At 46.0% G+C, this 27,665-nt stretch overlaps 1 protein-coding gene across 4 annotated transcripts in view; it reads left to right on the top strand.

The window, feature by feature from the left end:
- NEK5 (NIMA related kinase 5) overlaps window positions 1-26,696 on the top strand; it is a 48,192-nt gene extending 21,496 nt beyond the window's left edge. For 3 of the 4 annotated variants that reach the window (XM_037057587.1, XM_037057588.1, XM_037057589.1), the window contains exons 9-23: window positions 488-688; window positions 764-845; window positions 2,262-2,395; window positions 5,805-5,971; window positions 7,846-7,912; window positions 8,746-8,862; window positions 9,839-9,925; window positions 11,453-11,560; window positions 12,742-12,822; window positions 13,036-13,104; window positions 15,050-15,164; window positions 18,505-18,630; window positions 19,698-19,835; window positions 21,127-21,241; window positions 24,438-26,696. In XM_037057587.1, the coding sequence (XP_036913482.1) occupies window positions 488-688; window positions 764-845; window positions 2,262-2,395; window positions 5,805-5,971; window positions 7,846-7,912; window positions 8,746-8,862; window positions 9,839-9,925; window positions 11,453-11,560; window positions 12,742-12,822; window positions 13,036-13,104; window positions 15,050-15,164; window positions 18,505-18,630; window positions 19,698-19,835; window positions 21,127-21,241; window positions 24,438-24,702 (1,872 nt within the window). In that variant the 3' untranslated portion in view covers window positions 24,703-26,696. The remainder of the gene's footprint in view (window positions 1-487; window positions 689-763; window positions 846-2,261; window positions 2,396-5,804; window positions 5,972-7,845; window positions 7,913-8,745; window positions 8,863-9,838; window positions 9,926-11,452; window positions 11,561-12,741; window positions 12,823-13,035; window positions 13,105-15,049; window positions 15,165-18,504; window positions 18,631-19,697; window positions 19,836-21,126; window positions 21,242-24,437) is intronic. The other variant, XM_037057590.1, reaches the window with a different exon arrangement.
- The last annotated feature ends 969 nt before the right edge of the window (window positions 26,697-27,665 follow it).

The following is a 27,665-nucleotide window of genomic DNA, read 5'->3' as shown; positions in this document are numbered from 1 at the left end:
CTCATGTGACACAAATAACCGACATTCCACACGATGGAAAGCATTCTGGTTTATGAAGAATTTTCATGGAAATGTTGATGTTATGTTAATTTAAAAAGCAAGCTGTAAAATTTTATATGATGGTGTCCTCAATTCTGTAAAATAAAGATTTTTAAAAGACCTAGGAGGAAATATACCTCTGGATGGTGAAATTATACACATTTTCTCTGCTTATTGTAATTCCTCGGACCTTCCAGTTTTCTGGGATCTGTAAATATTATTTTGATAAGAAAAATTAAAGCAAAAATATTATTTTAAATAACATGGCATCTCATCGACTAACTGCAGACAGTCTCTACTCGTGAAATGTCAGTTGGTAGAAACAACTTGCTTGCAACCGCGGTGCTTGCGACTGAACATTGAGACACCGGTTGGTGTCCCGACATTGACGGTGAGCACTCATTTTGAATTTTTCCCTGACGTAGTCTTACTGTGCCTGTCCTTCCAGTTCCAGGCTCACAACCTACACCAGCTGGTGCTGAGGATCTGTCAGGCGCACGTGGCCCCAATCTCGCCAGGGTTCTCCCCTGACCTCCAGGCCCTGATATCCCAGCTCTTCGAAGTGTCTCCCCGAGACCGGCCATCTATTAATTCCATTTTGAAAAGGCCCTTTTTAGAGAATGTCATTGCCAGATCCGCGACTCCCGAGGTGAGTTCTGAGGTGGCTCTGTTCGTTGGCCAAGGTCTCGGCGAGCTGACCTTTGACGGCTGCATTTGGTCCTAGGTCCTTCGGGGAGAGTTCGGTCACCCCCTCACACACCCAGCAAGACCATCAGCGTCTCACTCTGCCTGGGAGATGGGGCAAGGTGAGCAAGATTGGATGATGCAATCTAGCACATTCGTGACGTGTGTCTCAGGTACTGTTATAATACAGGGCTGACTGCGTTAGCAGGGAAACTTCACCAAATATATCGGATGTGGACATTTGAAAAAGTATGAGCAGTATACGCAGGAGAAATAGCAGCTTGTCCAGTGGAGACCGCGGGTGTGCCGGCACATCCAGCCCACGGACCACCTGGGGGAGTCATCTCCTCTCTTTCCATTCGTCAGGGACACTTCACGAAGCAGCGCATTTGCCAAGGAAGAGATGTTTGAAGCGGTGGGATCCAAACGTAACTTTGTGTAGGGAGGGTAGAGAGTAAGAGAGGGTTCACAGACGGACATGGGCGATGAGATGACGCTTATTGTTTTTTGAAGTAGGGAGGATGGACTGGCAATGAAGAATTCTCTTGGACATTCCCTTCGGAGCTGGAGTTAGAATCTCGGACCTCGCTAGCCACAGTGGCGGAACCATAACTATGTGACTCCCAAATAAAACAGGGGATACTTTATGGTAGTGATAAGTAGAGAAAAAATTAGTGCAGGAATCAGCTGATGATGTGATGAAGCTCTGTGTGTGTGTGTGTGTGTGAGAGAGAGAGAGAGAGAGAAAGGGGGAGAGAGAGAGAGAGAAAGGGGGAGAGAGAGAGAGAGAAAGGGGGAGAGAGAGAGAGAAGGGAAAAGCCGATGTTGTGAAAGAAAGAGCCAGGACTGAGCGACAACCACATGTCTGAACTTAAGAGACGAGCAGCCATAGAAAGTTTCTCTAAGGAGTCAGTGATAGGGCCACACTGTCCACTGTGGGAGAAAAATAAAACCAAGGACAGTTATAAAGGGCAAGTGAATGACTTAACCCCTTTGCCACGCGTCCTTTGGTTTGGCACGGTTCTGTGTCGGTTTGGGCTGAGAATGGTAGAAAGGAGGCAAGGAGGGGGTAAGAGAGAAAGTGCAGTGGCTGCATCTTTAGCGCAGAAAAGACAGGAAAACGAGAACCCATGTGAGGGTGACTCAGAAAACGTATCAGAAGACCTACGCGTCCCTTCCGAACGATAGTGTCATGTGAACGGCACGGCCCGATGACCCAGGCTCTGCTGTCTGTGTCCAGTTCCTTGTGCTGTTATCTGATGCACGGTGTTTCTGTAAATGTTAACATTAACGTCTCATGTTTGAAAACATGACATGTTACCAGAAATATGCACAGGGTCCCTCGAAAAAAATGGTTTTCTCCAGTCAAAGAAAATGCATCATACTTTTGTATCGGCGCTTTACTCACTAGGAATAAATATCTCCAGGTGACGTGAACTTACTACAGAACGTCCCGTACGTTGACTCTCTCACAAGCATCAGTATTAAAGATGTGAAAGTTTAGAAAAATTGAAGTTGTTTTCTTTTGCTTACATAAGATTCTAAAATCCAGCAAGTGAGATTCCAGGGGAAGTGCCCCCGGAGAGCAAGAATATCAGTGCCAAAGAGAAGGAAGGAGGCCGTCTGTGGACAGGAGTGGAGACCACCAGCCGGAGCCCCCAAGCCCCTATTTGTAAGTCATACCAAAGCCTTTCTCTGGGTTTTCAGGAGATGGCATATTCTACAGACCTCCTTACGCATGTTCATGTGCTACAAGCTCATGACTGTGGCATTCACTAGTTTTTTACTTAATAAAAAAACCTTTCTGTTTCGAGCATTTAGAGTGGTACTGAGTTGGACAATTTCTAGTTGTTAGGGTTTTTTTAAGATGCTGTATTTTCTTACAAGTGTTCTATACATCAGTTTTAGTTTTCATAAGTCAAATTCTTTTCATTTCTTTACATAAATAAGGTATTCTGTATAAGATAAATGAGTGTCATAGCATAGTGGAAGGAAATAGTATGCATTTCACATACTTAAATCTGACATGTTATGTAGCATTAAGAATTTTTTATTATGTAATCAATAATTTTTTCCTACAGATTGTTTATACATAGTTATTTGAATATCCCTCAGCAGAGTGTCGAACCTTTTAGTTCATGCTAGTGAAATGGCTCTGGTACATAAATAATGGACACTGTCATTTCATTGAAGAATTATATTTGTAAAGAAGGCTTACGTATAATTAGAGGGTCATTTAAAAGTACATTTACTAAGTGTTTACTTGATATATAGACACTTAGAAAATGTGTTGGTGTATAAATAGATTTTTGAAACTGTTAGTTAAGTTATTGCTCTTCATTGTGGTGGACTGTGGCCTAACTTTACTAAAGAAGCTGTAAAAGGTTGTAAGATACATTGTGTTGTGTGTTCGGCACCCCAAGTCAGGTCTCCTTTGGTCACCAATTAACCGCTTCACCTTCCCCCCCTCCTCCTACACCCCTTTCCCTCTCATAATCACCATGCTGCTGTCTGTGGATGGGTTTGCTCCTTTTTTTTTTTTGCTTAATTCTGTCAACTCTTTCACCCAGCCCCCCAAACCTCCTCCCCTCTGAGATCTGTCAGTCTGTTCTCTGTACCTGAGTCTGTTTCTATTTGTTACTTTATGTTATTAACTAGATTTGCTGTACAAAACATTTTTAGTTTGATGTAGTCCCTTTTTTATTTTTCCTTTTGTTTCCCTTTCCTGGGGAGATATTTCAAAAAAAAATATTGCTACAAGAAATGGGCTAGACTTTACTGCCTATGTTTTCTTCTAGGATTTTTGTGGTTTCAAGTCTAACATTTCAGTCTCTAATCCATTTTGAGTGTACTCTTGTGCACAGTGTACGAAAGTGGCCTAGTTTCATTTTTTTGGCATGTATCTCTGCAACTTTCCAACACCATTTATTGAATAAACTATTTTTATCCCCTTGTATGTTTTTGCTTTCTTTGTCAAATATTAATTGACCATAAAGGGGTAGATTTATTTCTGGGCTCTTCTCTTTTGTTCCATTGATCTGCATGTCTCTTTTTATGCCAGTACCATGCTCTTTTGATAACTATGGCCTTGAAATATAGTTTGATATCAGGTAGTATGATTCCTCCAACTCCATTCTTTTTTCTCAAGGTTGCTATGGCTATTCAGGGTCTTTTGTAGTTCCATATACATTTTTGGATATTTGTTCCAGTTCTGTGAAGTACTCCATTGGAATCTTGATAGGAATTGTGTTGACTCTATAGATTGCTTTGGGTAGTATGGATATTTCAGTGGTTTTCTTTGTATCTGAGAACATGGTAACATGGTATGTGCTTCCACTTGTTTGTATCTTCTTCAATTGTTTCTTCAGTGTCTTACAATTTTTCAGGTATAGGTCTTTTACTTCCTTGGTTAAATTTATTCCTAGGAACTTTTTTTTTTTTGCTGCAATACTAAATAGGATTGTTTTCCTACTTTACTTGCTAATAGTTCCGTATTGGTTTGTAGGAATGCAACTGATTTCTGGATATTTATTTTAATCCTGCTACTTTACTGAAATCATTTCAGTTTGAGTAGTTTTGGGTGAAATCTTTAGGCTTCTCTATATACAGTATCATGTCATCTGCAAATAATGACAGTTTTACTTCTTCCTTTCCTGTTTGGATGACTTTTATTTCTTCTTCTTGTCTGATTGCTATGGCTAGGACTTCCAGTACTATGTGGAGTAAGAGTGGTGAAAGCAGACATCCCTGTCTTCTTCCTGCTCTTAGGGGAAGCACTTGTAGTTTTTGCCCATCGAGTATGATGTTGGGGGTGGGTTTATTACATATGGCGTTTATTACATTGAGGTATGCTTCCTCTATTCTCACTTTTTTTAATAATAAAAAAGGTGCTAGATTTTATCAAATGCTTTTTCTGCATCTATGAATATGATCATATGGAAGTGATTTTTATCCTTTGTTTATGTGGTACATCACACTTATTGATTTCCCTATATTTTACCAACCTTGCATCCCCAGAATAAATCTCATTTGATCGTACCGTATGATCTTTTTAATGTATTGCTGGATTCAGTGTGCTAATATTTCATTGCGGATTTTAGCATCTATGTTCATCAGGGATACTGGCCTATAATTTGTTTGTAGTGTCTTATCTGGTTTTGGAATTAGGATAATGCTGGCCTTGTAAAATGAGCTTGGAAATTATCCCTCCTCTTAAATTTTTTGGAATAGTTGGAGGAGAGGTGTTGGTTCTTTTTAGAATGTTTGGTAAAATTCACCTATGAAGGCTTCCAGCCCAGGGCTTCTGTTTGTTGGGAGTTTTTTTTTTATCACTGCCTCAGTATCACTAGCTGTAACTGGTCTATTCAGATCCTCCGATTCTTCCTGATTTAGTTGTAGAGATTGTATGTTTCTAGGAATGTATCCATTTCTCCCAGATTGTCCAGTTTGTTGGCAGATAGTTTTTCATAGTATTTTCTTTGTGTCAATCGGTACTTCTCCTCTTTCGTTTCTTATTTATGTATTTAGGCCCTTTCTCTCTCTCTTTTTCTTGATGAGTCTGGTTAGTGGCTCGTCGATCTTGTTTATCTCTTCAAAGAACTGGCTCTTGGTTTTATTGATCTTTTGTACTTTTTAAAATTCTATTTCAGTTATTTCCACTCTGACTTTATTATTTTTTCCTTCGACTCACTTCCGGCTTTGTTTGTTGTTGTTTTTTAAGTCCTTAATGGTGCCACCAAGCGATCCTCAGTTTGAGGCTGCCTCTTTGGGGCCTGGGTGTGTGCAGCAGTGACCGAGCTGTGCACCAAGCCCGGCTTTTACCAGCTTCGGGTCTGGGGGCAGGTCAGCAAAAGCCCCAAGGAACCTCAAGATCTGCCTCCTGCCTCTACCTTGTGGCTAAATTCTCTTTTTAATTCTAGAATTGGGAGATTCTGAAAGTATTTTAATCTGAAAACAATTCTAGAGCCCAAACAACAAAAATATATTTTCAAAGCCTTGGCTTCGCTATGGTCACTATCAAACTGTCAATTATTATAGATTTGTATTTTTTTAAAAAGCTTTTCTTCTTATGAACCCTTTAGATAAAAATGGTAGACAGGCCCCAGCCTGCTGAAGTGTGCGGCCATTATGGTTATTACTATGCTCGACTTGACTTGCTGAGAAAGAGAGACCATGAGCCTCAGAAAGAGACTGGCATTAAGGGGAATTGTCACCGGGAAGAAAGCCACCAACCACCCCCAGGTCAATGGTACTGTCATTGTCTAATTTAAACTTGTCCTCTGAAAACATCGTGAAATAGCAACATTCCTGACTCTGCCATCTTTCTGAATTCTCCTCTTAAAAGGAATAATCTGAGAACTTCCAAACTATTTATTTCAAATACTTAATTCACAGTTCCCTTGACTTGTTTTATTTTTTCATTTTTACTAAACTTTTGTTGCAGTTGCCATACAATATTATATCAGTTTCAGGTGTACAGCACAGTGATTAGACATTTGTGACTACCTCAGTCATTTCTTGACCCTTATGTTTGATGTAGCTTCTTATTCATGCAGCCATTTAACTGTCAGCACAGATTCATGCTCTTGAACTTGTAATATTTTTCTTCTTTCTAGTGAACCCCATTGTCTAGGACTTATGAAGATAGTTGTATATGTTTCATGTTACTAAAGGCTATTAATATTCACCATTAACAATTGAATTATAATTAGATTATCATTTGAGACATATTGGAAAGTGAAATGTATTTCATTCAGCATTTACATTCATAGGTTTTCCAGAAGATGGCTGTATTAAAAAGAAAATAGCATAATTAAATGGCTCATAATTAGTCTTTCACAAAATTTACTCCATAACAAATTTTTGTCTATCTAGACTCTTTTCCATTTTTTTATCTCACACCAATATCAGTGTTCTTGTGTTCAGAGTAATTGCTACCTATCCACAGTCCTGAAGACCCACTCTGAGAGTCATTTTTGAAAAAGATTTTATTTATTTATTTTAGAGAGAGGGGAATGGAGGGAAAAAGAGAGGGAGAGAAACATTAATATGTGGTTGCCTCTCTCACACTCCTCACTGGGGACCTGGCCCACAACCCAGGCATGTGCCCTGACCAGGAATAAAACCTTTGGTTCGCAGGGCGGCACTGAGTCCACTGAGCCACACCAGCCAGGGCTCATTTTTTTTAAATGTTTTTACCATCCTGAACCGACCTATTTTACCCTCATCCCCATGTCAACCCCTGAGAGATAGTGGTGCTCCCGTTTTATCCACGGGGAACGAAGGCCCAGAGCCTGTCACTAGCCTGTCGTTTTGTCATCTTCCTAAATCACTGTGTTATCATCTTGATGTAAACGGGTCAACTCACCAAACGCTCCTGGAGGCATTATTTCTGGAGCGACACTCCTGTCTCTGGAGCCCTGGACTCCACTGGTATTCCAGAGAGCTTCATCGGACAGCTCAGACTATAATCTGAAATGTGGGTGTTTTTATTTGACAAGCAGGGGTTCCAGAAATTCTTAGCAAAAACTTTTACCATAAATTATAAATATATATATATATATGTATATGTACATGTACATGTATATGTATATAAATGTATATAGAACACAGACATAAAGCTGAAAATAGTTTGGCTGGAACTGTGCTGCCCAAATCCCTTAAGCATAGTGGGAGAGGCCATTTTCACTCACTAAGCGTCTGTATGAGTGGCAGAGGCAAGGTGACAGGACACTGCCCAGCCTCCCAGAGCTCCTGGTGTCCTGCAGGACACAGTTCAGTGGCCACCAGTCAGACCAGGGCTGACAGGCTCTGGGTTAGAGCCCTGGCCAGGGTATGAGGGGTCCTGACGTTATGGGCCGTGCATCTTCCCTGGGTCAGAATGTTTTTGTTTCATTCTCCAATATCCCCAGTTGTCACTATTCCCTCTACCTCCCTGTCTCCTGCATTCCAAAGCCCTTCTTTGCCAATGTATACATTCTGAAACCTTGAGCCCCTTCTTGAACTCAGACTGTCGACTCACAGGTGAATAGTGAATCTCATTATTAAGCAAAAAAACCAACTGTCAAATCAGTGATGAAGTTGAAACTGCTGTACTCAAGCTGACCATTTTTATCCCCGAAGGCCTGCTGAATTCCTTCAGAGGAAACGTGAAGCTCAGCAATATAAGTTGAAAGTAGAAAAGCAACTGGTGAGTAAAATACCGACTGTGAGAGACAGGTGGGGATGTCCTCATAGTGTCCCCGTTCACAAATATTTACGGGCCTCAAGTCAAAGTTCATTCCGTAGTTCCGTAGAGAAGATCAAAACTACCTTCCACCTTCCTCAGGTTTTAATGACAAAGAGAATCATGGGAATAGGCTTGACTCAGGGCCTGGGAATCCTGGCTTCTTTCCTGGCTCCACCTCTTGCTGTCTGACCTTAGGAGGTCATGCAACCTCAATTTCCTGTTCTGTAAATGGTAGTTTTGGAGTGGTAGATAGCCTTCAAGTTCCCCTTGCATGCTGTACGTCTTTGATTCTATTTTAGTTAGAATTTTACACATTTTTTAAATGACTATTGTGTTTTTTTATTTGAAATGGGAAGTTGACCTTTTACTGTTAAGTATAGCATCAAAATTTGGGGGCTGAGGAAGGCCTGCTGTGCATCCTATTGTATCGCTCTTATTCTGAACTGCTGAAAAGCTCCGGTCCTGGGCCCCAGCCCATGCTTCAGGGGCTGCTAAACTTTCGCTGAACTTTAACTGAACAATTATAATTTGCCAGTTCAAAACACGAGTCTAGGTGTCTTCTATGGCAGCATGAAATATGGATTGCTTTCGGTAAACACCACAAATGGTTTTATTAATTTTTAAAAATGTTTTAATGTTTTGCACTTCAGAAAATTCTAAAAAAAAAAAAACAACTCCCAAGCACTGAATGTAACTGGTAATATCATTCTTGCTGAAAGGATAAGATGAAGGTCAGATCAGAAGATGTTTCCGAATGCAAGTATGTTTTGCAAATTATTTCATCCAAATAATAGGGTTTGCGTCCATCGTCTGCCGAGCAAAATCACAACAGGAGACGAGAGCTGAGAAGCCCTGGAGAAGAGCCTGGACTCCGGCAGCCGCCATCCAGGAGAAACCAAGTGAAGGAGCAGGTGACAGCCAGGCTGGTTCCAGGGCCACCCTTTACTCTCTCATTGCCTTCGGACTGTAGTCGGGAGTTACTTTTAGTGTCTGCCGTACATGCCTGGGAGAGCCTGTTGCACAAATACGTGCCGGACACGCTTATGTGAGGCACCGTGCTGGGGGGTCTAGGGGACGCAGGGGCATACCTTCCCTCGGAAAGCAACATAGCTAAGTCCATAGGCTTCTTGCGTTGGTGCAGTAAGTGCCGTCATGAACGGTTCTGAAACCCGCATCAGTGACCCAGGTCCGCCTGAAAGTGCCGCCAGCAGGGTGGTCTCAAACAACGGGAATTTACTGTCTCACTGCGCCAGGAGCTGGAAGTCCAACACCAAGGTGTCTGTGGGCCCTGCTCCCTCAGGAACCCACAGGGGACCCCCCACTTTGCCTCGTCCTAGCTTCCGGTGGTCTGCCAGCCAACTTTGGCAATCTTTGGCTTATAGCTGTGTACCTCTTTCCTCCGCCATCGTCCCATGGCACTGTCCCCATGTGTCACTGTGTTCACATGGCCATCTTCTTGAAAGGACACTGGTCACACTGCATTAGGGGCCCACTCTACTCTAGCGTGACCACGTCTTTTCTTAGCTAGTTACGTCTGCAATGATGCTCCTCAAATAAGGTCACCGTCTGAGGCTCCGGGCATTAGGGCTCCGACATGTCTTTTCTCCCCATCACAGGACCGCACCTGAAAGTAGGATACAAAGGGTAATCTGGCAGGGACACTTTTGCGAGTACATGTAGGAGTGGCCGCACGCCCAAGCCACTGTGGGATGGGGAGTGACGTGCCGCAGCCACAGCACAAGGCGCAGCAGCAGTATCTTTGGAAGCAACAGGTTTTCCACGTCTGACCACACAGCACCCGCTTGACAGTGGCAGCTGTGTGGATGTTACTGTGTCGAGTTGTTCACAGACAGCTGTTGAACCTGTCGGGTTGGGACTGCTTTCCAGGAATACTGGATGCAGTTCGAGGACATACGCCGGCGGTACCACAACGACATGAAGGCAATCCGAAAGAAGATGGGGAGTGAGCTGGAGGTAGGTACAGAAGCTCCTTCTCCCATGGGCACCGCCTACTGCTGACTGAGAGCTAAGTGCAGGGAGCCGGTATTAGAAGCAGTGACGATCTCATAGGAAAGACCGTTCTTTATCACGCACACCCTGTTTTTAGTAGGAAAGCTGTTGGGTCTCTTGCTCTGTGGGGCGCACGGGAGGCCACACACATGGGGTGCGGGGCTGACGTTCTCAGTGAGGAGGGGAATTATGAAAAGAGCCTGTGGATGGTCTTCCTCTTGAATCCGTCAATGGCCATTGACTGAGCAGCCACCTGCCCCGGAACTGGATTAGATGCATTAACTAAGTTCATGCCCATACGGTGGGGGGAAAGATCAGCATTTGCTGAATTCCACCACTGGAATGGTGTCATATGCAAGGGTAAGGCTCTCAAATCCATCAGAGGCAACATTTGAATGCAGCTGAGATGGTTCTTGAAAATCCCTTCAAGGTATCACATAAAAAACGGGTTCTTCCATCTTTGACATCACAGCTTTCTCAGTAGAACTCCCAGCAAAGCGCTGGCCTGGGTTTGGAGACATGTGATTCAACTCCCTCTGTGCCCCAGAACGCTCCTTCTACAAGGGGCCCATGGGCACTGGGACTGGACAGGACCCAGCCGGGCCCCCATCAACCTGCACGTGAGCTGCCTGCTCACGGAGTAAACCATCCACACTGCTGAAGTTGGCCTTGCCCTCTCTCCCCATCTCCCCGACCCCTGCACACCTGTGGGTGAATTAATGCAGGTGAAATGGACACAGGGCCCAATGCAGTTGTAGGTCCCGGAGGGTCACATGCTTCAGCTCATTCACTCCCTGTACAGACAGGTGACCCATCCACACAGGGCAGACTAAATAAACACCTGATCCTAAAACCTCTGCTGTGGCCGGCACATGCTCTTCCCGCATAAATGGTTGGGGAGAGGAGACGTACGAGTATAAGGCAGTTTGCTTTGTATAAGACAGAATGTAGGTGGGCTCAGTAAGTGCCTGGGCCTACGGAGGAGCAGGTGGGGCGTTTTTTGTGAGGAAGAAAGGAGGGGCCTAAATTGGGTTCCCAGAAGGAGCAAAGTTCCCAGAGGCAGAGCCAAGGAGGAGGGCGTTCCGGAAGACCCACGCGGAGGGCCAGATGGAAGGCCGCATGGGCTGGGAGGGGCAGGCTGGAGGCAGTCTGCCTCAGAGCAGAGGTTTGGTTAATGGGGGAGCGTGGTACCATCAGCATCCTTATTTTTAAAGTAGGCCTGTGATGGGAAACCCAAGTCCATGGAAGATGGGGAGCCCGCGTGTGTACAGAGACCAGGAAATAAGCACCTGGGGAACGGGGGAGTGGCAAGGCGGACACAGGGAGAAGGAGCCGGGAAGGGGGCCCCATACGGCCACTGCCCGGCCGGCCGGTCCTGGGACAGCAGGTGGAATGCACTGCCTCTGTAGATCCCAGCCAAACCTGGCCGAGGTGCACATTCCAAAGGCCCTCAGAACCCCTCTAGCTGACTGTGTGTCCTTTGTGTTAAAGGGAGACTCGAAGATAAGTCATAAAACCTATGTGGTGGAGAGGAGTGGCCTGCCCATCCACCTTGGTGCACCTGAGGAAGACGCACCTGAGGAAGACACACCTGTGCAGGTGATGGGTGGTGTTAGACGCATTTATGCTCCCCAGTGAGTGTTCCCCGCCTGGTAGTGCTGGCCCCTCAGAGAGAGTGCAGTGTGACCCTGAGGGAAATGCTTGGAAACTCCAGCACTTGGTCTGGGGCAGGCCCACCTCCTGTTTGCAGAAGCTGGCTGGGCGACTGGGCAGCTGAGTTCGGGGACTGCCCTCGGGATCGTAAGGCCGTTCAGCTTCCCGGACAGTGTTTGGGGTGGTCAGGAAATCTGGTGGGTAATTTCTCTTCTGTTATGTTACATTTTTGGTCAGAGAGGGGAACTGCTCTGAGCTGAATTATCCAATGGCTCTTGAGAGGGCTTTTCCTGCCCTCTTGGGAGGTGTTTTGTCTCTACCATCAGGGTGTCTCAGGGCTTGAGGAAGGGCAGGTGAAGGGAACCAGCGCTGAGAGAAGGCTGAAAGGCCTCCTTGACTGTTTCCTCTGTGAGAGACCCTGGGACCCCCACGGGGTGCCAGCGTGACCCGAAGTGGCCTGAGGCTGCATCAGCACCCAGGAAGGTGCACGGGGCTGAGGGGTCTCAGATAGCTGTGTTTTAGGGGAAATAAAGCAACATCCTCCTTCCTGTACAATTGAGACTACCAGACCACATAATCAAATCAGACGACCAGCTTCAAAATCTAGGTAAGATACACAGTCCCAGGCCCGTTTCAAGTTCACGACATTTTCAAGGCAGAAAAGCGACCTCCCCAGGTTGCAGGGCAAACAACTAACAATGATCAGATGGACACATGTTTTGTGGGAAGTGTCTACAAAGGTGGTCTCTCTCCATTCTTTAATGAACAGTGCATTTTTTCTTTTTTTGCCTGATTAAGTTCACCAACCTCTTAAGGGAAGGATGCTGTGGTCGAAACTACATCTTTGAGTTGCATCAGGTTGTATTGGACTGGCCTGGAGAGAGGGGCGTTGTCACGTTACAGGACTGCGCCCTTTGCAGTGCCCGTGTCCGCTGAGTTCATGGACGCTGTCCCCAAGTTTTAGTGAATTATTATTAGGGGCGTGTTTTCATTGGAAAGCCAACCATCGAATTCAATCCAGAAATCGAATACTGTAACCAAACCATGCTGTGATTTCAGGGGGTGTGAGAATACAGTGATTTGGCCAATAGTAAATGCTATATTGTAATTTTTCTCTAAACTCTCAGGGTGCTGAGAGAGACTTGAAACAAATTAGACTTCAGAACATGAAGCAGAATGAACTTCCGGCACAAAACTATGAAGCGAAGGTAATGAACACTTGTCTTTGGGTTTCGTTCGTATTGAGAAGCTGGAGGGGTGGGTTACCTGCAGGACTTTCTCTCCTACTGTTTTGTGGAATCGCTTTGGTTTGAAACGTGAGACTCTTGGCTTTCGGTATCTACAATGTCAGACAGGGAGTTAGAATGTTAAGGTTTTTGTTGGATTGCCGAACTAAGTTTTTTTTTCTTGCTTTCTTCTAGAGAGGAGTAAAGTTTGAAATTAATTTAGACAAATGTATTTCAGATGCAAATACTCTCAAAGAGGAAGAGGTATGTTATTGAATATATATTCCCAGTAGTAGGCATGAGAAAGTGGGTGTCTTAGTAGAACATTTCATGAAATTTTTCCATAGGGGGTAAGGGGAATTTTCTTCAGTCTTTCTAGAAAGATCTCTGATGTTCAAATAAGTCTTCCAAAAAACTTTTTATTCTCCCATTCTTTTTAAAACTATGGTTATTCCCTTATATGGATTATTCCAGTTTAATTTATTTTTCATAAAGTATCTATTTTCCTATAATATTGACTTTTAATCATAGCCAAATTAAAATAGAAGACATAATACTTGGTCAACAGCTAATATCCTTACCTAAGAAGGCTGAGCAGGTACCCTGACACCATACACGTTTATCTGAGGTCTCCGTCCTTGTCTTTGGATAAGACTCAGTTACGAGTTTGGGTTCTCTTCAACAGAGCAATAAAGGCACAATTAAAGTCAAACCTCATTCTATTGCTTGAGTTCTATATCTTTTTTAATCCTACTTTTTACTAGGCCTACTAACAAATATCAAAATTAACTGATTTGTGTTTTCATTTCACCTTCTCTAAATTTGCCCCCCACCCCACTTTAAGGTTTTATTTATTTATTTTTAGAGGGAAGGGCGGGAGAAAGAGAGGGAGAAAAACATTAGTGTGTGGTTGCCTTTCAAGTGCCCCCTACTGGGGACCTGGCCTATAACCCAGACATGTGCCCTGACTGGGAATCAAGCCAGAGACCTTTTGGTCTGTAGGCTGGTGCTGAATGCACTGAGCCATACCAGCCAGGGAAAAATTTGCCTTTTAAATGATTAAAGGTTAAATATATGTATATGTGTTCTATCTCATACCTGACAGCCAGTTTCATTCTTTTATGTTCTTCATTAGCTTAAACCTTTGGAATGTTACTGTTTCTTTCAGATTCGTGTGGATGATGAAGGACCCATTTGTTTGTTTGTTTGTTTGTTTCATAGACTTTCCTGTTTTAGCGCAGTCAAGGCCACATGGAGTGGATGTTCAGAGATTTCCCGTGCACCCCTGACCCCACACATGCACAGCCTCCGCCACTGTCAGAGTCCCCCACCAGGGGGAGCAGTTGTGACAGTTCAGGAACCTACACAGACACGTCACAATCAGTACCATGCCGAGTGTTTTCACTGCCCTAACAGCCCTTCGGGCTCCACCCGTCTTTCAGGTCTTTGCTAGCGTTTTGCTACCCAAGACTTCCTTAGGCTGCTGAGGAAGACGTTCCTCAGCCCTCTGCTCCACCATGTGGCCTCTCAGTGTCCAGAGCTGGCAGGACCAGAGGGGGCAGAGACGGGGACTGGTTCCAGGCTGCAACCCGAGGGGGGACCCACCTCGGTGCGCCCATAAAGTGAGGCGCCAACACTGGCCTGCGAGCGTCAAAGAATAGGGTCCGAAAGGTCTTGTCCCCCAGTGAGTTCGTCCTTGATTACGCAGTGCTTCGACGGGCTTGAAACACAGGGGTCACTTGGGTGTGGACTGTGGAGTGTCAGGGGCAGTTCTAGGGACACAGTCTGTAAAACGGGGCACAGAGACAACAGCCACGAGGATTCTGTCCGAGGAACTGCAGCGGCATCTCACTGGCGGCATCTTACTCACTTGATATACAGGGTCTGGCAGAAGTAACGCCCACGAGAGTGTGGTTGGTAGGGCAGTAATAAAGGTGTCATAATTTATCGTTTGAATTGGAACATTTCACCTACAGTGTCCTATGGTGTGTTGAGTGTGATGGTGTTATGTTACAGAATCACCTGCTTATGATTTTATAATACAAGATTTTGTAGTAAAAAGGAGGGGTGTTATTTGCGCTAGGCCTGTAGCTCTGCTGAATATTTGCCCTGTACCTTGGTACATGTTATTACTGGAAACACAACGTTTTGTTTTGCTTTGTTTTCAAAACATGGCTTATTTCTCTCGAAACACTGCGGAATTGTTTAGGCCGTGGATGCACTGAGTGGAACTCTGACCTGCGAGGATGGCGTGAATTGGGGGGAAAACAAACGCACGTCGGAGCGAGAGGCGGCCTCTGAAACACCCTGCTGCCCAGACACAGGTGCGTGCCCCTTCGAAGCTGTGGGTGAGAAAGGGCTGTTTCACGAGCTGTCCACCCCCAGCTCTCCCCGGAAGCTCTACCGGCCCGTGTCGCCCTCACTCTTCCCAGCTGGCGGTGCTCCTTGCCTCTGCCCACCCCCGTGAGCCCCATGCTCACCGGGGGCCGCTCAGCCCTCCTCCCTTGCTCAGTCCGCACTCTCTGTGGGCAGTTTCACCTGCCCCTCAGCTTCGGGTCTCCCAGCCAGCTGCACCACGTGCATCCATTTTGCTCATTTTCTGCTGGAAATGCCTCCAGGCGAGTCCCGCTGGCATCTCCAACTCAGCACAGGTGCAACCGAACTTCAGAGCCCTTCCTTCTCAGTCATCCTTTACTTTGGGTGACACTGTCCCCAGGCGGACAGGATAGTGCCCGCTGCTCAGGGGGGTTTCCACGCCGTGACGCCTCTGGAGTCTCCTTCCTTGCCCCATTCTCTCTGCCGCTGGTTCGGGCCCGTCATCTCTGAGCCGGGTGGGGGTAGAAAATGCAGGGGCTTTGCACCCCTGTGGGAGCTGGAATCCCAGCTGGCACTGCCACTTTCTGCTCCTGTGGCCCCTCACGAGTCCCATAAACCCTCTGCATCTGGTGTCCTCCTAAGACCCGGGGGCGATGGATGGTACCTGCCACAGGCTTGGTGCGAGAACTGAAATGGAACCTGGTGTACAAAGGACCTGGCACGTCCTATGTGCTGGATACACACTAGTCTTTTGTTGTCCCTTTCTCTTCCCCTCATTGACTGGCCCCTGTGGCCTCCTCGTCTCTAGTATTTCCCTTTCATTCTCTAAGTGATTGCTAGCTATCTTATCCTGTTATTCCCCTGCTCAAAAAAAGTTCTCAGTTTTGATAATGCCTGGAGATCCAGTCCGTTCCATGCAGTGTCACGTTTGACGCTCAGTGGCCCGATCCTGTGGCGACCCACTCTTCCCACCGCAGCTCGCCCTGTCCCTTCGCACATGATGGGATCCATGCATAGCGGTGTGCGCATGTGCGCACCTGGCTTGGTTCACCTTCCGCTCCCTCTGGAAAAATCTTTATTCGATTCAGCAGGCCTCGTACTGATGCTCTCCCTTGGGCCACAGGCTGTGCTAGGTGGTAGGGACTCTCAAAGAGGAACGGGACCTCAGAGTCCCAGAGGTGTCATAAGCCAGAGGAAGGAGGCACAACGCCTGTGTCCTGAGTCCAAAATGTGAAAAAACCTCGCTGGAGGGTGAGCTGGCTGGAGACTCGGGAGGTGCCATTTTCATATAGCCTGGCGTGCCGAGGAACTTGGGCTTTGTCTTTTGTGATGACTTTCCGTTCAAGGGCATTAACCCCTGTTTGTGGGGGAGAAAGACCATGCTGGCCGCAGTGTACAGGATGAAGTGGAGGGGCGGGGCTGGGGGCCGGGGTCCAGGTGGGCAGGCCAGAGCAGGGCGGGAGAACAGACGGGGGTGTGAACTGCTGAGTGGGGACTTGAGGATGGGGGGAGGGCCCAGCATCTTCCCAGTTTCCTAGGTCAGATCAGTGAAGCCGTCACCAACCAAACAGGCGCACACAGAGACGTTGCTGGTTTGGTTCCTTACCGCCACCATCAACATTTCAGCAAAGCGACTCACAAGAACTTTTTGGTTTCTCGGTGAAGATAAAACTTATGTTTACACTCTAAGTGTAAACTTAAAATGGGATTTTTAAGTGTGCAATAGCATTATTCCTAAAAAAACAACAATGTACATACCTTAATTTCAAAATACTTTATGGCTGAAGGATGCTAACCACCGTCCGAGCCTTCAGCCAGTCGTGATCTTTTTGCTGGTAGAGGGTCTTGCATGAAGTTGTCGCTGCTGACGGATCACAGAGGTGGCTACTGACGGTTGGGGTAGCCGTGGCGATTTCTTAAAAATAAGAACAAGGAAATTGGCCACATCGGTTGACTCTTCTTTCACAAACCGTTTCTCTGTAACATGGGATGCTGTTTGGTAGCATTTTACCTGCAGTAGAACTTAGTTCAAAACTGGAGTCAGGCCCTCAGTCTCTGCCGCTGCTTCATCAGCTACGTAGAAAAACTGGAGGTAAGCCTTTTTTTCACCCCCCAGGACAGAGAAGAACTTGCTCTTCAAATATATATATATATGAAAATCACAGAATAAATTAGTAATAGATTCACCTGTAACAATGAACAGTTTGGGTAGAGCAAATAGTGCTAGTTACTACAACTGTCACTTTCGATGGTCTATCAGGGATAAATAATCATAAATGTCCACAAAAAAGTAGCTGCCAATGAGTTCATTATAGTGTTATTTATAATAGTGAAAAAGCTTTAGCAACCTAAAAATCCAGCAAAAAAATTAGTTAAGTCATTACATGTGAGAGAAAACTGTTTGCTTTCCAATGGTTGTATAGAAGAATATTTAAATAATCTGGATAAGATGTGTTGCTAATGGAAAAAGCAAGCTGTGAAAAGGTGTGGGGTAGGTGGCCCATTTTTTGTTTCAACACAGCAAGAACTACAGGCAGGGGGAAATTTTGAACTTCTAATAGTCTCCAAACAGTGGGATTATGGGTGATTTTAATTTTCTTCTAGGTATTTGACTTTTAAATTTCCCATAATCTAATATTTGGATAACAAGAAGATGGTTGACTCAAGATACCTTAGAAATGGAGATAATGGAACAGATGCATTTGCATGGAAACTGACTAAAGTAAAAGTTCTCAGAATTGCTTCAAGGAATTTGCCCCTTTGTTCACTAACATTTCTTTCACATTCAGACACATCGGCCAGTCAATCAACTGTTATTAATAAAAGCAAAGCCATTTTAAACCTGTTTATATAAGTTTTGTCTTAGAAGTAGGATCGGTGACTTCGTCCAAGCTGCTACAGCCAAACCCTATTACCTGGATGGCTGCTGGGCAACGTTTATTTCACGGTCCTGGAGGCGGAAGCCTAAGAGCGTGAGGCTGGTAGACTTGAGGATTGGTGAGGGCCCATTCTGTCTTTTTGCTGTGTCTACACACGGCATCATGGCTGAGGGAGCTCTCTGGGGTCTCTTTCACAAGGGCCCTGATTCTGTGCTTGAGGGCTCCACCCTCAAGACCCAATCGCCTCCCAAAGGCCCCACCTCCTGACTCCTGAGCATCAAGTTTCAACGTACAGATCTGGGGGGAGAGGTGGAAATACAAGTTTAGTTCCCGAGAGAGAGGCAGGGGTGGCTTCTCTGTTTCTGAAGGGCCAGCTGATGGACTGCCTCTGGGTTTCCTAAGAGCTCTCTGTTGCTATTAATCACACTGTGGCTGCTTCTCAATTAACGCGCTGGTTTCTTCCACCCAGAGGTGTTTGTGCCGGATACTGCTGCTGCAGGAAACAGGAGACGGTGGGAGGCTGGAGCCCCCCAGACTCTGCTGCAGAGGATGGCCCTGGCCGACCTCACCTCCCTCGGCTGCACCAGGCCTGAGGGTGAATGAATTTACATCAGTCCCCACACATCCTGGCAAGAGGAGACCCAGGCCCCACATGCAGCCAATGCTCACTCAGTACATCCCTATAGATTGGGCATCAACTACCTCCCAGAGGTGTTGTTTTGGCCCCTCCCCTACCCCTGGAGAAACCTGCCCACGGAGTACCCTAGACCACTGACCACCTGAGCTATGAGAACGCAAAGGAGGAAAGGTGCAGACTCCCTCCCTCCTCACAGTGAGAAAGAACGCACCGGGAAGAGCGGTCAACTGCATCTGCCTCCAAACGCAGCCCAGTAACTTTACCATTTCGTGGAGGGCTGGTTTTCTGAATCACTAAAATCGGAATTAAAATAATAGCTATCCCACAAAAGGTAGAGAGGTAACTGGGCCAAGACATTTAAAATTGCTCTGCAAGCCAGTGTGCTATTTAAAGGTTAGGAGTGTTCAGTGCGTGACGAAAGTTTCAGTCTGAATTCCTTTGTTCGCCCGTGAGCTCTGGCATCGTCTTTCCAGAGGAGAGGGTAGGAGCCGCACCCAGGTGTTCCCTTCACAGCTGGTGCAGATTTTCATTACTTATTTCCACGTTCCTCTTGATAGCACAGGCCCAGGGGAGACCTAAAATGTGTAACTGTGTTACAAGTTGAAGCATGTAGGTGTATCACTGAAATTAGTAAGTACAAATGTATGAACTGACATACTTACACCGCTACAAAATACTGGACTCACCAAACTGGTGAGAACCTTGCAAGTGTATCATAGTGCCACTTAATCCATTCTGAGTCCATGAGTCGGTAACAGAGGAAACCTAAGTCGGAGTCAGCAAATCGAATGGAAACGTTGACACACCCAAACGGCCAGTTAACAGCAGTTAACAGCCGGCGGAGGTTCTCCTGACCCACCCACTGTGTGACAACAGGTCACTAAGCTTTCTTCCCTGTCTGTTTGTCACTAATAAAAGGAGCGGTGGGACGAGGCAGTGTCCTCCGAGGTTCTAACATTCTGCAATTTTATAAAAACTCAAACGAAGAAGTGTTGTTATTTGCAATAACACCATCTCCTCCTCAGATGGCCAAGCGCGGGTGATCGAGGGCAGTCCAGAAAGTCGGAAGCAGTGGCGGCGAGAAGCTCCGGGGACTTTAATGAGTGTTTGGGCTGCAGCCCAGCTAACGAGTAGCTCGTTTTCTGCCAGTGAAGGAGAATCTGGTATGTAGTTCGTTTAAGGACGTAACGGGTCCCGGGGGAAGTCTGACGCACTGGAGGCAGCAAGGGGGCAGAGATACCAGCCAGACAGGGTGGCGACCGAGGGGTGCTTCCAGGTGAAAGGGCAGCCCGGAGCTGCAGACGACAGGTGCACGAAGCGTCATGCAGGGGTCACCTGACTGTTAAGGGAGAGTGGGTCTGCCAGCTCATGAAGCCCGAATCTCTGTGACAATCTCTGGGACACCCACGGGAAGGCCGAGTCCTAAACAGTGCTCGTGGTTTGGCTGAGACAAGAAGGACATTGCGGGTGGGCGATGCCTTGTGGGGATACACAGGCCAGTGCCAGAGACGGAGAAAACATTGTATAATACCATAACGTTAATTTAGAAATTAAAGGGGTAAATTTTGGTTTTTTACCATAATAAAAAAACACACAGGCATCAATGACAAGAAATAATTCAAAATTCTTTGTGTCATTGCGTTACTACAGTCTCTTTGAATCGGGATCTATCAAGGTTTAACTAGTATGTAAAAAATTAGTAATTCAGAGGAGCAAGACTCTGAAAATGAGGAATTTTAGTTCTCCCTTATCCAATTTGTTTCGCTTATATTTTCCTTTTTATGAGTGTACAAAAGTGATCTGAGATGAAAAAAATATAGGCCCAGGAAGGACTAAAAGAGTGGCTATAATTTACATTTGTAAAATGTAAGTTGTGAGGGGAAGGAAACACTGTGTCATTCTATTGGGAGCGTTTTCTTTGCTATCGGTGTATGAGATAAAAGTACATCTTACAACGAGTGGAGGCTTGGAGTTGTTGAGGGGAGGCTGCAGTGTCGTAAAGAAACAAAATATTTAAATAACAGCAATAAATCTACCCCCCCGCCACCAAAAAAAAAGAGAATTTTGTGTGTGTGTGTGCTTTGAGTTTTCCTCGCAGACATGAATAATTAAGATGAACAATGAACTGGATACTCATTTTATAGAAACGGTGTAGGATAGGGTGGTCCAATAATGTCAATTCTTCAGTTTTTACGACACAAGATTAAAATATATATAGTTTTTGTCTCTTTGTCACCGATTCTGATTCTGCTCACTCTTTCTTGTCTCGCGTTGCCTGCTAGGTTCAGTACGAAGCTTCAGATAGTTGGGGTGTCGGCTGTCATCTGTCTTACTTGTTTTCAGACCTTTCAGAGGTTCTGCCAGTTCGGATGACGTTCACAATAGGGCTTCTGGTACACAGCCCTCACCAGGGGTCTAGGTTGGGATGCTTTAGTCTCTCTCTCTGTCCTTTAGCCGTGGGAACATTGGAACAGCAGCTTCTTAAGGAAAACGCACAGAAGGTGGAAATGGCAACTGGCCTTGACATAGACGGGGACCAACTGGAGCCGAGATCTGATGATGATGATACGTGAGTAGGTCATGTCTAGACGCCTAAGTGACGGGAGAAAGTTCAAATGCTGTCTGAATGATAACCACGAAGACCTAAGGAGCTCAGGTATTACTATTACCATGTGTGTGGCCCTGTCCCTGGGCCGTCCATTGATTTCCGATGGTGTTGACCTCTATCTCCACAGCAAGGTTCTGTCTTCATTACTGTGGCCGTATCGGACCTTCCCATATCTGGCAGGGCCAGTCCCCCACCATCTTCTAGTCGCCAATCTTTCTCTTTAAACTTATCTCAGCTGTTGTTGCCTTTTACTCAACATACACATCTTGGCGTTCTCCTGCCAAGTGTCATGAAACACCGTGTTGGATTTTGATGACAGTGTCATTACATTTGATAATTTATGGGAATTGATATCTTTGTGATTATAAATCTTAACAGCCGTGAATACAGTATCGCTTGCTATCTGTTCTGTCTTTTTAAATATTCTTCAGTATTTTGGTAGTTTTTTCTTCATGGTGTAGGCGCTGCCTGATTGTTGCTGTTGCCGTGGCCGTCAGGAATCGGTCATTCTCCCCCTGCTGTGCTTCCAGTTTGGCTCCTGCCAGTGCGTGGGGCACTACTGGGGTTGTGTCCGGTGACCCCACTGAATTCTCTCGGAATTCAAAAATTTGGAGTCCTTTGAGTTTTTGCTGCTGGGTTATACTTTTAAAGTAGGTGAAATAGGCATGTAGCTGCAAATGCAGAAGCCATGCTCTTCCCGTCGCTTCATGCTGTCGCGACCTTGGCCGCACCCCTGCTCACCCCAGAGCCCCCACTCGAGTCTCCTGTGCACACGTCTCCTGAGGAAACCTGTTAAGGTGCAGGCAGCTCGTCCTACCTTGCACAGGTGTGCCTTCTTTTTCTTCTTCATTGAAGCAGTTTCATAGGGTACGTAATATTGTGAAACTTCCTTCTTTTCCCCAAGGAGTGAGTCTTGAATGCATATTTTCATATACAAATACTTATGTCCTTATAGATAGTTGAAATTCCCTGAACAGCAAAGTATCGGGTCAAGAGTATGTACTTTTGAGATTAGATGTTGTCCAACTGCCATTCACAGAGGCCACACAGACCAACTTCCTCTGACGGTGTATGGAAGTGCCTGTTCCTGTTCCCCACCCATGTTCTTGTTCTGTTACCAGACTTACAGCTCACAAGTAATAGGCCAAAGAAATGGCATTTCAGGTTAGTTTTAATCAGCTTTCCTTTTAGGAATGAGGTTATCTTCCCATATGCTTAATCTCCATCCCGAGTTCCTCCTGAGGGTGCCATTTATTACATGGCCTTGGCCACTTAAAAATTGTAGGCTATGAACATTGTATCGATTTTGGGAACATTTTTATTTTAGAGAAACTAGTCTTTTTTCTGTAATATGATTCAAAAATATTTCTCCAATTTTTTGTTTGCTTTTTGATTTTATTTACAGTGGCTTATGAAAGCAGGAGTCTATTTTTATTCTCGGACACCCCCAGGATGCAAGATGTGTACACCACGTTGTGTCCCCACCACTCAGAGTCAAGTCGTCCTCCATTACGCCCCCCCCCTCTAAAAACCACCACGCTGCTGTCTGTGTCCACGAGTTTCAGTTTTACAATGAACAGAGGAGTAAAATCATATGGTTCTCAGCCTCTGACTCATCTCACTTAGCATAATATTCTCAAGGTCCATCCATGTTGTCGCAAACAGCCACGTTGTGTCGTTTCTCATGGCTGAGTAGCATTCCACTGTGCACGTGCACCTCATCTTCTTTGCCCAGGCCTCTGTCAAAGGGCACTTGGGTTGTCTTGCCAACGTGAATAATGCCGCGGTGAAAACAGGGGTGCGTCATTGTTCAACTTGCAAAGGAACACGCAAAACGGGAAGATCTTGTGTAACCACACACCTCGGTAAAGACAGTTAGCAAATGGAGGCTGTCATGTGTGGCCCATCCCATATTTATGATCTCCAGTGTTAGTGGGGGCCTCTGAGCCCTGCGCATGCACCCCCACCCCCTCGCTGTTATCATGGGGCTGTGCCTCTGGTTTAACAGAGATCGTATGGGGGCTGCAAGTAGAATCTTCTCTAGTGCCTTGTTGCATTACTTCTCTGTGTCCACATGAGTCCTCATCTCCTTCTCTCTCCCTGTCTCCCTTCTTAGGAGAAAAACTGCCCCCCTTTCTGTCGGAAGCCCACCCTTGCACAGATGCTCAAAGCCTATTCTCTCTCTGTGAACGTCCCCCAAATGTTCAATGTTCTGTGGCCTATTTCTCTCAGCATATAAATATGCCCAAATCTCTCTCGTCTTGACAAACACCAAAGAACAATCACCCAACAACAACAGACCACTGCCCCCACCTCCTGGAGATGGCACTGTCCTTCAGAGCTAGCGCCCCTCCCCCGCGGGAGCCAAAGCTCACGGGGCCGCTGCCTTGCCTTTCTCCGGGGCTCCTGCTGCACAGCACTCCGTACTCTCACAAAAGGCCACTTACGGTCCTGGAATCGCCAGGTCTGACCACCGTGCAGTCCTCATCCCATTGGCGGCTCTCTCTTTGGCTCTTTCTGCACCATCCTGCTCCCTGGGCTTCCGCGATGAACCTTCTTGACTCTTACTGGCTCTTCCTCAGCCTCGTTCACTTGCCTCTTCAACATGAGTGGTCTTGGAGATGGTTTTCTCCGGCTCTTGCCTTCTTCCCTTCTAAAAGCATCGTGTTGCCGTGGTACCCACAATTCCAGTCCTACCCCGGCTCATCAGTAGCTGCGAGACCCTGGGCAGATGTTTTCCTCTCTCCGAGCCCAGACTCTGTATCAGTTGATGATGATAACGTCCGCCTCCTTTGGTTGTGAGAGAAACAGTTTGTAAGAAGCGCTCTAGGTCAGTGACAGGCAGGTAGTGAGGGCTCACCCGGTGGCATGCTTTCTTCTTGCTTCTCTTCTCACTTCTTTTTACACATAAGAATAATGGGTATTAACAAATATATTGTAATGAAGGTGGTTGAACGCAAGACCAGCTATTCTCCGAACGTTGGTTGTCTTTCCTCCAAAAACCACACTGGTACGATCAGTAATTCGTTACCTGGGTGAGATTGTAACTTTCGTATTGCGCAGGTGCGGGTGGGGCATGAGAAGGGAAACTGATCCTCCTGTGTACTCGTCAGTGTTTTGGTGTGATGAAACTGGTTTTTACCGTCTACTGTTTCAGAAACTTTGAAGAATCTGAAGACGAGTTGAGAAACGAAATAGTGGAATCCCTGCAGAGACTCACTGCTTCTGAAGAGGAGCGACAGGAGGCGGCGTCCGGATTCTCTGCGGACGCCGACAACTCAGGGTGGAGGGGCAGCGCGTGCAGAAATGCGCAAGGACTACAGGAAGGTGTGGAGGCGGTTTCTGCTTTATCTAATGGGAAAATTCTTATGGTTGAGGAAGACCAAGGAACATCAACCACCAGTCAAAATACGCACGTGTGATTATTGGGTGTTTTGTTCCTGAAGCCACACATTAGTATCTTGCCAACGTACGAAACATTCAAACCTGTAGAGAATTTTTGTGAGTTTATTTGAACCAAACTGACAACAGTTGCCGGGAAGCAGTATCTCAACAAACTGAGAAATGCCCCGGGGGGAAATGGCAGCTTAGCACCTTATCTTATACTTTACAATCAAAACAAGAAGTGTAAAGGGGTTACAAGAAATCCATTGGTGGTAGATTAGGGGGGTGGGGAAAAAGCCAAGGCTTGGGTGTGGGGGTACCTCTGGGATTGGATAAAAAGTTAAATGATAGACAATTCTACCCAGGTGGGCACAGGAGAGTTAACAGTCAATAATTAACACGGTAACAGTATCAATGGGCAGATTTGTGGTCTCCCCCTGGTGCAGCGCCTGTGCTCAGAAGGGTCTGGAGAAAGGAAATCTGACATCCCAAAGGTATGTCATCATTGATGCAACAAGACAATAGATGGGCTCAGTTAATGTGAAGCCTGACCTTTGTCAGGGGAAACATACCAGCCGAGGAGGTGATTGCCTGCCACGGACTGCTTTTAGTTAGAAACTCTGAATTCAGACCATTCTGGGTGGTTACTTTAGGTCTCTGAGTTTGTAAGGACGCCACGCAGGCCTCCCCTGACTCGGCAGGTTTCGCATGCAGCTCCTTTTTGTCCACATACTATTTTTTGTCCATGTAGCGTCTGTTTGGGTACAAGTCATAAATACTTGTTTATTGTAAGGCTTTTCCAGTAATCCAAAGGACTTCCTAGTTTTCCTCTTTAAATGTAGACAATAGAACTAATGTTAGGCATTGAAAGTATTGCTTTCACCTTGAAATTTAAGAAACTTTTCGGATAATGTGTGTTAGGTAATGTGCCTCCCCTCTCCAAATGTGAACATGTGATGTTACATGCACAGGGGAACTCGTGTTGCAGATGGAATTCAGCTGACCTTCCAACAGGGCTTAGCCTGGATGATCCAGGTGGGCCCTGTGGAAGGGGGAGGAAGGCGGGAGAGAGAATCAGAGGGGGCAGCGTGGGAGGGAGTCGGCCTGATGCTGCTGGCTCTGGAGGCAGAGGAGAGGCCCCAAGTTCGCCAGAGAGAGCAGGCAGCGCCCAGAAGCTGGGAAAGGCAGGGAAAAGGGTTCCTCTCCCCGTCAAGCCCTGCTGACCCCTTGATCTTATCCTAGTGAGGCCCACTTTAGGCTTCAGACCTGCAGGTCTCTAAGATAATACATGTGTGTTGTTTTCACTTAGTTTGTGGAATTCCTTAAGACAGTGATAGAAAACTAATACAAACTCGTTGATTGAAAATAGTGGATCTGCCGTTTTATAAAACCACGATTTTGAAATTTCTGAAGTTATATCAAATACATTTTTTTTGAAGCTGAAGTTGACATGGGAGTAAGGCTTGAAGGAGAGGAATAAGGCATGTCGTTAATTATACACCAAGAAATCACTTTATTATGTTTTACTGGGTTATTTTGATAGTTTCAAATGTTAGCCCATACACTCTTATAATGGTCTTTTTATATATAGTGCCTAGCACAACGCCAGAAACGTTTCTTGAATGAGTAGATGCTGCTACAGTTTCCTCAGTGAGACTGTAAGCTCTCTGTCAGGAAACTAGACTGTTTTTGATGTCGATTGTACAGTAGCAACCGCAGCGCTGAACACTGTGCCTGCAGCTTAGTAAGTGTTGTTGATTTTTCTGCGGCCACGGAGGACAGGGCTGTTCTATTCCTAAGTGGTAGAATTCTGCCCCAAATATCCGCTAATAAAAACAAAACCAAAATTGCACATTGATACCTTGAGGAACTAAAACAAAGGTGAGGAGGGGTTGGTCTGATTATTTGTAGGGTCTACTTAGCATTTCCATGTGGTATAACTTTATTAACTGTGGGGAGTGCATGTATCAGGGGTGTGTCTAAGTCTTGGATATGTGCAGGGAAAATAAAAGGAATGAATGTTTACCCATAAGTGTATTAGGTTTCCTCCAATGACAAGATACTCAGCTTGAGTCTCCTGTAGGTCACAGCCCCACGCCTGGTTATCACACACTCCAAGATTTGAGTTCTGTGCTGTAAATTAGATAGTATTCGCTGTGATGTGTATACATACCTGCAAGGTCTTTCAACCCGCTTCAGCCCCTAACTCACCTTACCCACCTTGCACAATCATGTTCTCGAGACAGTTCTGATTAGTGTTCTCTACTTCTAGGTGTGACCGCATCTGCTAACTTGAAACTATTGAGCAGACCTGCATGGGCTTTTAGAATATATCTGATTAGAAAAATCAGGCATCTTTATGTATGTTAGCTATCGAATGGATCCTTCTTTAAACGGTACTAGGTGTGTCAAGCCTGAACCCCCCTTCTAAGTGTCTTGTAACATTTACACACAGTGCAAGTGAGCACAGACCGCTAGAGCATTAGAGGTGATGCTTCTCCACATGTAGGCGGGGAAAGAGGAAACGTGGGGAGCAGGGGGACAGTGGGTGAGGCGGGGCAAACTGCAGGGCTCTAACTGCTTCTAGTGTTCGCGTAACTTCTTGTGGCGTGACACACGTGTGGGGAGAAAGCAGCTTTCCTCTACCCTTCCAGGGTCTTCCAGATGGTCTAATAGTTAAATCTACATGAGACAGAGTACCAAGAAAACCAGGCGAATTTCATTCCAAACGTGTGCACGGGAAGCCCACACACTGGGGAGGCTCAAAGACGAAAGGGAGGATGGGGGGACGTGGCATTCGAGCCAAGGACGCCGTAAGGCACCCTGGGCTTCGGCGGGCAGGAGAGCCACTCGCTGGACATAAGGGCGCATGGTCAGCAACTGGAAGTCGGCCCTGCCTGCCCTATGGGAGACGCTGGAAAGCTATTTCTGGCAGTAACTCATACTGTGGGCAAGGCTCCACATTCAAATTCTTGAAGGGAGAGGTGAAAGTTTCTTGTGA

This window comes from Sturnira hondurensis, unplaced genomic scaffold, assembly GCF_014824575.4.
Source record: "Sturnira hondurensis isolate 20B ecotype Veracruz unplaced genomic scaffold, ASM1482457v3 Scaffold0009719, whole genome shotgun sequence".
NCBI lineage: Eukaryota > Metazoa > Chordata > Mammalia > Chiroptera > Phyllostomidae > Sturnira > Sturnira hondurensis.
This window is presented reverse-complemented; position numbering and strand designations above follow the sequence as displayed.